General features: G+C 49.1%; 1 protein-coding gene across 1 annotated transcript in view; it reads left to right on the top strand.

Moving 5' to 3' along the window:
• The window catches only part of rps6kal (ribosomal protein S6 kinase a, like), a 34,648-nt gene that overhangs the window by 20,696 nt on the left and 1,452 nt on the right, over positions 1 to 12,500 (top strand). The window contains exons 7-10 of the mRNA XM_064955502.1: positions 426 to 515; positions 5,631 to 5,789; positions 6,385 to 6,546; positions 12,214 to 12,408. Coding sequence (XP_064811574.1) covers positions 426 to 515; positions 5,631 to 5,789; positions 6,385 to 6,546; positions 12,214 to 12,408 — 606 coding nt within the window. The remainder of the gene's footprint in view (positions 1 to 425; positions 516 to 5,630; positions 5,790 to 6,384; positions 6,547 to 12,213; positions 12,409 to 12,500) is intronic.

Below are 12,500 nucleotides of genomic sequence, written 5' to 3'. Positions count from 1 at the left end.
CACAGACCCTGGTTGGATCCCAGGCTGTCACAACTGGCGGTCAACATATGGTGGAGAACAATTGGCCCATCGTTGTCTGGGTTAGGGGAGGGTTCGGTCAGGGGGGCTTTACATGGCTCACCGCGCTCTAGCGCCACCTTGTGGCATGCCGGGCGCCTGCAGGCTGACTTCGGTTGTCAGTTTAACAGTGTTTCCTCCGACACATTGGTGCAGCTGGCTTCCGGGTTAAGCGGGTGGATGTTAAGGAACGTGGTTTGTCGGGTAATGTTTCGGAGGATGCATGCCTTGACCTTCACCTCTCCTGAGCCCTCCAGGGAGTTGCAGTGATGAGGGAGAAAAAGGGTGTAAAAAATTATATAAGCAAAGTCAAGTATCCAACTAAACCTGTTCTAACTAGATACTCACCTGAATGTCTGTCTTTCTAGATAATAGATAAGGGTAAGAGGGATCCATCGGAGGAGATTGAGATTCTGATGAGATACGCACAACACCCCAACATCATCACACTCAAAGATGTAAGTACTGTATCCCAAACTGTTACATTTACATTTGAGTAATTTAGCAGATGCTCTTATTTAGAGCGACTTACAGTTAGTGCATTCATCTTAAAATGGCTAGGTCCCGTGTGGAAATGTATCCCCTCACTACTGTAAGTTGCTCTGGTTGAGTGTCTGCTAAAGGACAAATGTAAGTGTAGGTGGGACAACCACATATCACAGTCACCAAGGACAGAGAGACTGGTAACAAGTAGCTATCACCAAGGACAGAGAGACTGGTAACAAGTAGCTATCACCAAGGACAGAGAGACTGGTAACAAGTAGCTATCACCAAGGACAGAGAGACTGGTAACAAGTAGCTATCACCAAGGACAGAGAGACTGGTAACAAGTTACCTTACCTCTAGGAAACCTAGAGAGGAACCAGGCTATGTGGGGTGGCCAGTCCTCCTCTGGCTGTGCCGTGTGGAGATTATTATAGAACGTGGCCAAGATGTTCAAATATTCATAAATGAACAGTTGAAACTGGAGCAGCAGCACAGCCAGGTGGACTGGGGACAGCAAGGAGTCATCATGTCAGGTAGTCCTGAGGCATGGTTGTCGGGTAGTTCTTTGTGAGACCAGTGCACTCAATAGGGGGGTTGAAGACCTGGAGGAGGGCTGCAGTGAGATTAGTAGGAGAACAGAGACCTGGAGTGGGTTGCAGTGAGATTAGGAGGAGAACAGTTACCTGGGGGGGGGGGGTGCAGTGAGATTAGTAGGAGAACAGAGACCTGGGGGGGTCACAGTGAGATTAGTAGGAGAACAGAGACCTGGAGGGGGTCACAGTGAGATTGGTAGGATAACAGAGACCTGGGGGGGGGGTGCAGTGAGATTAGTAGGAGAACAGAGACCTGGGGGGTTACAGTGAGATTAGTAGGAGAACAGTGACCTGGGGGGGGGGGTGCAGTGAGATTAGTAGGAGAACAGAGACCTGGAGGGGGTCACAGTGAGATTAGTAGGAGAACAGAGACCTGGGGGGTTACAGTGAGATTATTAGGAGAACAGAGACCTGGAGGGGGTCACAGTGAGATTAGTAGGAGAACAGAGACCTGGAGGGGGTCACAGTGAGATTAGTAGGAGAACAGAGACCTGGAGGGGGTCACAGTGAGATTGGTAGGATAACAGAGACCTGGGGGGGGGGGGTGCAGTGAGATTAGTAGGAGAACAGAGACCTGGGGGGTTACAGTGAGATTAGTAGGAGAACAGAGACCTGGAGGGGGTCACAGTGAGATTAGTAGGTGAACAGAGACCTGGAGGGGGGTCACAGTGAGATTAGTAGGAGAACAGAGACCTGGGGGGTTACAGTGAGATTATTAGGAGAACAGAGACCTGGAGGGGAGTCACAGTGAGATTAGTAGGAGAACAGAGACCTGGAGGGGGTCACAGTGAGATTAGTAGGAGAACAGAGACCTGGGGGGGGGGTGCAGTGAGATTAGTAGGAGAACAGAGACCTGGGGGGTTACAGTGAGATTAGTAGGAGAACAGAGACCTGGAGGAGGTTACAGTGAGATTAGTAGGAGAACAGAGACCTGGGGGGGTTACAGTGAGATTAGTAGGAGAACAGAGACCTGGGGGGGGGGGTTGCAGTGAGATTAGTAGGAGAACAGAGACCTGGAGGGGGTTACAGTGAGATTAGTAGGAGAACAGAAACCTGGGGGGGGGTTGCAGTGAGATTAGTAGGAGAACAGAGACCTGGGGGGGGGGTTGCAGTGAGATTAGTAGGAGAACAGAGACCTGGAGGGGAGTCACAGTGAGATTAGTAGGAGAACAGAGACCTGGAGGGGGGTCACAGTGAGATTAGTAGGAGAACAGAGACCTGGGGGGGGGGGTGCAGTGAGATTAGTAGGAGAACAGAGACCTGGAGGGGAGTCACAGTGAGATTAGTAGGTGAACAGAGACCTGGAGGGGGGTCACAGTGAGATTAGTAGGAGAACAGAGACCTGGGGGGGTTACAGTGAGATTAGTAGGAGAACAGAGACCTGGAGGGGGTCACAGTGAGATTAGTAGGAGAACAGAGACCTGGGGGGGGTTACAGTGAGATTAGTAGGAGAACAGAGACCTGGGGGGGTTGCAGTGAGATTAGTAGGAGAACAGAGACCTGGAGGGGGGTTACAGTGAGATTAGTAGGAGAACAGAGACCTGGGGGGGGGGGGGGTTGCAGTGAGATTAGTAGGAGAACAGAGACCTGGAGGGGGTTACAGTGAGATTAGTAGGAGAACAGAGACCTGGGGGGGGTTGCAGTGAGATTAGTAGGAGAACAGAGACCTGGAGGGGGATCACAGTGAGATTAGTAGGAGAACAGAGACCTGGGGGGTTACAGTGAGATTATTAGGAGAACAGAGACCTGGAGGGGAGTCACAGTGAGATTAGTAGGAGAACAGAGACCTGGAGGGGGTCACAGTGAGATTAGTAGGAGAACAGAGACCTGGGGGGGTTACAGTGAGATTAGTAGGAGAACAGAGACCTGGGGGGTTACAGTGAGATTATTAGGAGAACAGAGACCTGGAGGGGAGTCACAGTGAGATTAGTAGGAGAACAGAGACCTGGAGGGGGGTCACAGTGAGATTAGTAGGAGAACAGAGACCTGGGGGGGGTGCAGTGAGATTAGTAGGAGAACAGAGACCTGGAGGGGAGTCACAGTGAGATTAGTAGGTGAACAGAGACCTGGAGGGGGTTACAGTGAGATTAGTAGGAGAACAGAGACCTGGGGGGGTTACAGTGAGATTAGTAGGAGAACAGAGACCTGGAGGGGAGTCACAGTGAGATTAGTAGGTGAACAGAGACCTGGAGGGGAGTCACAGTGAGATTAGTAGGAGAACAGAGACCTGGGGGGGTTACAGTGAGATTAGTAGGAGAACAGAGACCTGGGGGGGGTTACAGTGAGATTAGTAGGAGAACAGAGACCTGGGGGGGTTACAGTGAGATTATTAGGAGAACAGAGACCTGGAGGGGAGTCACAGTGAGATTAGTAGGAGAACAGAGACCTGGAGGGGGGTCACAGTGAGATTAGTAGGAGAACAGAGACCTGGGGGGGGGGTGCAGTGAGATTAGTAGGAGAACAGAGACCTGGAGGGGAGTCACAGTGAGATTAGTAGGTGAACAGAGACCTGGAGGGGGTTACAGTGAGATTAGTAGGAGAACAGAGACATGGAGGGGTTTACAGTGAGATTAGTAGGAGAACAGAGACCTGGAGGGGGGTGCAGTGAGATTAGTAGGAGAACAGAGACCTGGGGGGGTTACAGTGAGATTAGTAGGAGAACAGAGACCTGGAGGGGGTTACAGTGAGATTATTAGGAGAACAGAGACATGGAGGGGTTTACAGTGAGATTAGTAGGAGAACAGAGACCTGGGGGGGTTACAGTGAGATTAGTAGGAGAACAGAGACCTGGAGGGGAGTCACAGTGAGATTAGTAGGTGAACAGAGACCTGGAGGGGAGTCACAGTGAGATTAGTAGGAGAACAGAGACCTGGGGGGGTTACAGTGAGATTAGTAGGAGAACAGAGACCTGGAGGGGGTTACAGTGAGATTAGTAGGAGAACAGAGACCTGGAGGGGTCACAGTGAGATTAGTAGGAGAACAGAGACCTGGGGGGTTACAGTGAGATTAGTAGGAGAACAGAGACCTGGGGGGGGGGGGGTTGCAGTGAGATTAGTAGGAGAACAGAGACCTGGGGGGTTACAGTGAGATTAGTAGGAGAACAGAGACCTGGGGGTTACAGTGAGATTAGTAGGAGAACAGAGACCTGGGGGGGGGGTTGCAGTGAGATTAGTAGGAGAACAGAGACCTGGGGGGGTTACAGTGAGATTAGTAGGAGAACAGAGACCTGGGGGGTTACAGTGAGATTAGTAGGAGAACAGAGACCTGGGGGGGTTGCAGTGAGATTAGTAGGAGAACAGAGACCTGGGGGGGTTACCGTGAGATTAGTAGGTGAACAGAGACCTGGGGGTTACAGTGAGATTAGTAGGAGAACAGAGACCAGGAGGGGGACAGTGAGATTAGTAGGATAACAGAGACCTGGGGGGTTACAGTGAGATTAGTAGGAGAACAGAGACCTGGGGGGTTACAGTGAGATTAGTAGGAGAACAGATACCTGGGGGTTACAGTGAGATTAGTAGGAGAACAGAGACCTGGGGGTTACAGTGAGATTAGTAGGAGAACAGAGACCTGGGGGGGGGGTTGCAGTGAGATTAGTAGGAGAACAGAGACCTGGGGGTTACAGTGAGATTAGTAGGAGAACAGAGACCTGGGGGGGGGTTGCAGTGAGATTAGTAGGAGAACAGATACCTGGGGGGGTTTACAGTGAGATTAGTAGGAGAACAGAGACCTGGGGGGTTACAGTGAGATTAGTAGGAGAACAGAGACCTGGGGGGGGGGGTTGCAGTGAGATTAGTAGGAGAACAGAGACCTGGGGGGGTTACAGTGAGATTAGTAGGAGAACAGAGACCTGGAGGGGGGTTGAAGTCACCAAGTACGAAGAGCGGTGAGCCATCAGCAGGAAATTAACTTATCAAGGTGTCCAGCTCATTGAGGAACTCTCCAAGGGCACCTGGTGGGCGATAGATGACAACAATGTTAAGCTTGAGTGGACAGCAGACCGTGACATCATGGAATTCAAATGAGATGGACAGGTGAGAAAAGAGAACATCTCCAGTTAGGAGAAATGATTAGCCATGTGCCACCACCGTGATGACCAGATTCTCTCGGACTATGAGAGAAACATAGTCAGATGAAGAGAGAGCAGCTGGAGTAGCAGTGTTCTCTGGGGTGATCATGTCTCTGTCAGGGCCAAAAGGTCTAGGGACTGAAGAGCAGCATAGGCTGAGAGGAACTCTGCGTTCTTGACCGTACCCCTAAGCTGTTACCATACCCCTAAACTGTTACCGTACCCCTAAACTGTGTCTCTGTCTGTATGTATTCTGTTTGTACTGACAGCTCAGTGTATTAACGTGTGTGTGTGTGTGTGTGTGTGTGTGTGTGTGTGTGTGTGTGTGTGTGTGTGTGTGTGTGTGTGTGTGTGTGTGTGTGTGTGTGTGTGTGTGTGTGTGTGTGTGTGTGTGTGTGTGTGTGTGTGTGTGTGTGTGTGTGTGTTAGGTTTATGATGAGGGCAGGTATGTGTATGTGGTAACAGAACTGATGAAGGGAGGAGAGTTACTGGATAAGATCCTCAGACAGAAGTTCTTCTCAGAGAGAGAAGCAAGCTCTGTTCTCTACACTATTACCAAGACTGTCCACTACCTGCACTGTCAAGGGGTAAGACTGAGACACAGTATGAAGAAACATCTACACACGTGTAACACACTGTAGACTGGCATGTGGGTGTTTTTTATCTAACATATCCCTCTCTTCCTCCCTCTTCCTCTCTACCTCCTATCCTTCCTCCATCATCCTCTTTCCTGTTTCTTCTCTCTCGCCTCCCTCTCTCTCCTTCCCCTCTCGCTCGCTCCTCTCGCTCGCTCCTCTTCCCTCTCGCTCGCTCCTCTTCCCTCTCGCTCGCTCCTCTTCCCTCTCGCTCGCTCCTCTTCCCTCTCGCTCGCTCCTCTTCCCTCTCGCTCGCTCCTCTTCCCTCTCGTTCGCTCCTCTTCCCTCTCGCTCGCTCCTCTTCCCTCTCGCTCGCTCCTCTTCCCTCTCGCTCGCTCCTCCTCCCTCTCGCTCGCTCCTCCTCGCTCTCGCTTGCTCCTCCTCGCTCTCGCTCCTCTTCCCTCTCTCGCTCACTCCTCTTCCTCTCTTCTCTCCCCTCTCTCCTCCCTCTCGCTCTCTCTCCTCTTCCCTCTCTCTCTCTCCTCTTCCCTCTCTCTCCTCTTTCCCCCTTTCTCCTTCATCTCTTTCCTCTCCCTCTTTCCTCTAGGTTGTCCATAGGGACTTAAAGCCCAGTAACATCCTCTATATGGACGACAGTGGGAATCCTGATTCTATCAGGATCTGTGATTTTGGTTTCTCCAAGCAGCTGAGAGGAGGAAACGGACTGCTACTAACACCATGTTACACAGCTAACTTTGTTGCTCCAGAGGTGAGAGAGAGGAGGAGGAAGAGAGAGAGAAAGCAGTGGGTTAGGAAGGTTAGAGGTTTAGGAAGGATAAAGCTGTAGGGTTAGGAAGGATAACGTTGTAGGGTTAGGACGGATAAAGTTGGTGGGTTAGGAAGGGTCAAGATAGAGGGTTAGGGTTAAAGGGTTAAGTTAGATTGGTGACGTTAGGGTTGGGAAGGGTGACGTTAGGGTTGGGAAGGGTGACGTTAGGGTTGGGAAGGGTGACGTTAGGGTTGGGAAGGGTGACGTTAGGGTTGGGAAGGGTGACGTTAGGGTTGGGAAGGGTGACGGAGGGTTGGGAATGGTGACGTTAGGGTTGGGAAGGGTGACGGAGGGTTGGGAAGGGTGACGGAGGGTTGGGAAGGGTGACGGAGGGTTGGGAAGGGTGACGTTGGAGGGTTGGGAAGGGTGACGTTGGAGGGTTGGGAAGGGTGACGTTGGAGGGTAGGGCAGGGTGACGTTGGAGGGTTGGGAAGGGTGAGGTTGGAGGGTAGGGAAGGGTGAGGTTGGAGGGTAGGGAAGGGTGAGGTTGGAGGGTAGGGAAGGGTGACGTTGGAGGGTAGGGAAGGGTGACGTTGGAGGGTAGGGAAGGGTGACGTTGGAGGGTAGCGAAGGGTGACGTTGGAGGGTAGCGAAGGGTGACGTTGGAGGGTAGCGAAGGGTGACGTTGGAGGGTAGCGAAGGGTGACGTTGGAGGGTAGCGAAGGGTGACGTTGGAGGGTAGCGAAGGGTGACGTTGGAGGGTAGCGAAGGGTGACGTTGGAGGGTAGCGAAGGGTGACGTTGGAGGGTAGCGAAGGGTGACGTTGGAGGGTAGGGAAGGGTGGCGTTGGAGGTTAGGGAAGGGTGACGTTGGAGGTTAGGGAAGGGTGACGTTGGAGGGTTGGGAAGGGTGACGTTGGAGGGTTTGGAAGGGTGACGTTGGAGGGTAGGGAAGGGTTGGGAAGGGTGACGTTGGAGGGTTTGGAAGGGTGACGTTGGAGGGTAGCGAAGGGTTGACGTTGGAGGGTAGCGAAGGGTGACGTTGGAGGGTAGGGAAGGGTGAGGTTGGAGGGTAGGGAAGGGTGACGTTGGAGGGTAGGGAAGGGTGACGTTGGAGGGTAGGGAAGGGTGACGTTGGAGGGTAGCGAAGGGTGACGTTGGAGGGTAGCGAAGGGTGACGTTGGAGGGTAGCGAAGGGTGACGTTGGAGGGTAGCGAAGGGTGACGTTGGAGGGTAGCGAAGGGTGACGTTGGAGGGTTGGGAAGGGTGACGTTGGAAGGTTTGGAAGGGTGACGTTGGAGGGTAGGGAAGGGTTGGGAAGGGTGACGTTGGAGGGTTTGGAAGGGTGACGTTGGAGGGTAGCGAAGGGTTGACGTTGGAGGGTAGCGAAGGGTGACGTTGGAGGGTAGGGAAGGGTGACGTTGGAGGGTAGGGAAGGGTGACGTTGGAGGGTAGGGAAGGGTGACGTTGGAGGGTAGGGAAGGGTGACGTTGGAGGGTAGCGAAGGGTGACGTTGGAGGGTAGCGAAGGGTGACGTTGGAGGGTAGCGAAGGGTGACGTTGGAGGGTAGCGAAGGGTGACGTTGGAGGGTTGGGAAGGGTGACGTTGGAGGGTTGGGAAGGGTGACGTTGGAGGGTTGGGAAGGGTGACGTTGGAGGGTTGGGAAGGGTGACGTTGGAAAGTTAGGGTGTATCTAAATAATCGATAATATGTCCACCAGACAATAGCGTATTTAATAGAAAGGAAAAAGATCGAAGGGCGTGCACAGTCTCGAGCGCAAACCAGTACAGCATGCTTCCCCAGTCCCCTAACCGAAAGGTATTTTTCTTTGTCTGAAACCATGTCTAATGACTGTTGACATCTAGTGGAAGCCATAGGAACTGCAATCTGGGCCCTAATCAATTACATTCAATGGAAAACCACTCACATTAAAAAAATCCCACTTCCTGGATGGATTTTCCTCGGGTTTTCACCTGCCATATCAGTTCTGTTATACTCAGACATTTTTTTTAACAGTTTTAGAAACGTCAGTGTTTTCTATCCAATTCTACCAAGTACAGTGGGGCAAAAAAGTATTTAGTCAGCCACCAATTGTGCAAGTTCTTCCACTTAAAAAGATGAGGATCCATTTAGGATCCATCCTCAAGGTGTTTTTAACAAATATATTCGATATATCCGTCAAGGCAGTTGGTTTCTCATAAGAAGTGATTGGAAAAATGGCTACCTCAGTATTTTACACAAGGCTTTCTGCGGGAGACACCATGTGACCACATGCCATATATAGTACCTTTCAGCCATTCTTCAAGGGAAATGTCTAAAAAGACGTCACAATGCTGTAGACACCTTGGGGAAAACGTAAGCTCATTCTTAGCTCATTCACAGCCATATAAGGAGTCATTGGCATGAGGCGGTTTCAAAAAATGCGGCACTTCCTGGTTGGATTTTTATCTGGGTTTCGCCTGTAACATCAGTTCTGTGGCACTCAGACAATATCTTTGCAGTTTTGGAAACGTCAGTGTTTTCTTTCCAAAGCTGTCAATTATATGCATAGTCGAGCATCTTTTCGTGACAAAATATCTTGTTTAAAATGGGAACGTTTTTCATCCAAAAATTAAAATAGCGTCCCCTAAATCCAACTGGTTAAGAGGCTCCTCTGTCCTCCACTCGTTACCTGTATTAATGGCACCTGTTTGAACTTGTTATCAGTATAAAAGACACCTGTCCACAACCTCAAACAGTCACACTCCAAACTCCACTATGGCCCGAGACCAAAGAGCTGTCAAATGACACCAGAAACAAAATTGTAGACCTGCACCAGGCTGGGAAGACTGAATCTGCAATAGGTAAGCAGCTTGGTTTGAAGAAATCAACTGTAGGAGCAATTATTAGGAAATGGAAGACATACAAGACCACTGATAATCTGCCTCGATCTGGGTCTCCACGCAAGGTCTCACTCCGTGGGGTCAAAATGATCACAAGAACGGTGAGCAAAAATCGCCGGAACCACACGGGGGGACCTAGTGAATGACCTGCAGAGAGCTGGGACCAAAGTAACAAAGCCTACCATCAGTAACACACTACGCCGCCAGGGACTCAAATCCTGCAGTGCCAGACGTGTCCCCCTGCTTAAGCCAGTAAATGTCCAGGCCCGTCTGAAGTTTGCTAGAGTGCATTTGGATGATCCAGAAGAAGATTGGGAGAATGTCATATGTTCAGATGAAACCAAAATATAACTTTTTGGTAAAAACTCAACTCATCGTGTTTGGAGGACAAAGAATGCTGAGTTGCATCCAAAGAACATCATACCTACTATGAAGCATGGAGGTGGAAACATCATGCTTTGGGGCTGTTTTTCTGCAAAGGGACCAGGACGACTGATCCGTGTAAAGGAAAGAATGAATGGGGCCATGTATCGTGAGATTTTGAGTGAAAACCTCCTTCCATCAGCAAGGGCATTGAAGATGAAATGTGGCTGGGTCTTTCAGCATGACAATGATCCCAACACACCACCCGGGCAACGAAGTAGTGGCTTCGTAAGAAGCATTTCAAGGTTCTGGAGTGGCCAGTCTCCAGATCTCAACCCCAGAGAAAATCTTTGGAGGAAGTTGAAAGTCTGTGTTTTTAACTAGGCAAGTCAGTTAAGAACAAATTCTTATTTTCAATGACGGCCTAGGAACAGTGAGTTAACTGCCTGTTCAGGGGCAGAACGACAGATTTGTACCTTGTCAGCTCGGGGGTTTGAACTTGCAACCTTCCAGTTACGAGTTCAACACTCTAACCACTGGACTACCCTGCCGCCCCCCACATCACTGCTCTAGAGGAGATCTGCATGGAGGAATGGGCCAACATACCAGCAACAGTGTGTGAAAACCTTGTGAAGACTTACAGAAAACATTTGACCGCTGTCATTGCCAACAAAGGGTATATAACAAAGTATTGAGATAAACTTTGTTATTGACCAAATACTTATTTTCCACCATAATTTGCAAATTAATTAATTAAAAATCCTACAATGTGATTTTCTCTTTTTTTTCTCTCTCTCATTTTGTCTGTCATAGTTGAAGTGTACCTATGATGAAAATTACAGGCCTCATCTTTTTAAGTGGGAGAACTTGCACAATTGGTGGCTGACTAAATACTTTTTTGCCTCACTGTATATGCATATCCTAGCTTCTGAGCCTGAGTAAGTTTACTTTGGACATTTATCCGAGTTTCCGAATAGTGCCACTTGTCACTAAAAAGTTAGGAAGGGTAAAGTTGGAGTATTTGGGCTAGACAGGGTTAAGTTAGATGGTTATGATTGGTTAACTTAGATGGGTGAAGTTGGAGGGTTACGAAAGGCTAAAGTTTGTGTTAGGAAGTCTGCAGTGGGTTAGGAATGGTAAAGTTAGGGTTGACATTAGGAAGGGTTAAGTTAGGGTTGATATTAGGAAGGGTGAAGTTAGGGTTGACATTAGGAAGGTGAAGTTAGATGGTTTAGGGTTAGGAAGGTGAAGTTAGATGGTTTAGGGTTAGGAAGGTGAAGTTAGATGGTTTAGGGTTAGGAAGGTGAAGTTAGATGGTTTAGGGTTAGGAAGGTGAAGTTAGATGGTTTAGGGTTAGGAAGGTGAAGTTAGATGGTTTAGGGTTAGGAAGGTGAAGTTAGATGGTTTAGGGTTAGGAAGGTGAAGTTAGATGGTTTAGGGTTAGGAAGGTTAAAGTTAGGGTTGACATTAGGAAGGGTTAAGTTAGGGTTGACATTAGGAAGAGTAAAGTTAGGGTTGACATTAGGAAGGGTTAAGTTAGGGTTGATATTAGGAAGGGTTGACATTAGGAAGGGTTAAGTTAGGGTTGATATTAGGAAGGGTAAAGTTAGGGTTGACATTAGGAAGGGTTGATATTAGGAAGGGTTAAGTTAGGGTTGACATTAGGAAGGGTAAAGTTAGGGTTGACATTAGGAAGAGTAAAGTTAGGGTTGACATTAGGAAGGGTTAAGTTAGGGTTGACATTAGGAAGGGTAAAGTTAGGGTTGACATTAGGAAGGGTTGATATTAGGAAGGGTGATATTAGGGTTGACATTAGGAAGGGTAAAGTTAGGGTTGACATTAGGAAGAGTAAAGTTAGGGTTGACATTAGGAAGGGTTAAGTTAGGTTTGACATTAGGAAGGTGAAGTTTGTTGGTTTAGGGTTAGGAAGGTGAAGTTAGATGGTTTAGGGTTAGGAAGGTGAAGTTAGATGGTTTAGGGTTAGGAAGGTGAAGTTAGATGGTTTAGGGTTAGGAAGGTGAAGTTAGATGGTTTAGGGTTAGGAAGGTGAAGTTAGATGGTTTAGGGTTAGGAAGGTGAAGTTAGATGGTTTAGGGTTAGGAAGGTGAAGTTAGATGGTTTAGGGTTAGGAAGGTGAAGTTAGTTGGTTTAGGGTTAGGAAGGTGAAGTTTGTTGGTTTAGGGTTAGGAAGGTGAAGTTAGATGGTTTAGGGTTAGGAAGGTGAAGTTAGATGGTTTAGGGTTAGGAAGGTGAAGTTTGTTGGTTTAGGGTTAGGAAGGTGAAGTTAGATGGTTTAGGGTTAGGAAGGTGAAGTTAAGCAATCTGAGTGTTCTCTAGCCCCTTACCTGTACTGAGTTTGTTGTATTTTGCTCTTTGTGTTTCTCTGGATGTGACTCTCTCTGTGTATGTATTTCTGTGTGTAGGTGTTGATGCGTCAGGGTTATGATGCTGCCTGTGATATCTGGAGTCTTGGAGTGTTGTTATACACCATGTTAGCAGGATACACGCCCTTCGCTAACGGCCCCAAGGACACACCTGAAGAGATCCTGTTGAGGATGGGGTCAGGGAAGTTCTCTCTGAGTGGTGGGAACTGGGACATGGTGTCTGACAGCTCCAAGGTACACACTTATCTAGCATGCTGCTTGTTGACCAGTCTGTTGTTGTGTGTCTCTAGGACCTGTTATCTAGCATGCTGCTTGTTGACCAGTCT

This window comes from Oncorhynchus masou, chromosome 32, assembly GCF_036934945.1.
Source record: "Oncorhynchus masou masou isolate Uvic2021 chromosome 32, UVic_Omas_1.1, whole genome shotgun sequence".
Classification (NCBI taxonomy): domain Eukaryota; kingdom Metazoa; phylum Chordata; class Actinopteri; order Salmoniformes; family Salmonidae; genus Oncorhynchus; species Oncorhynchus masou.
Note: the sequence above shows the minus strand (reverse complement) of the source record. Positions and strands in the feature narration are given on the sequence as shown.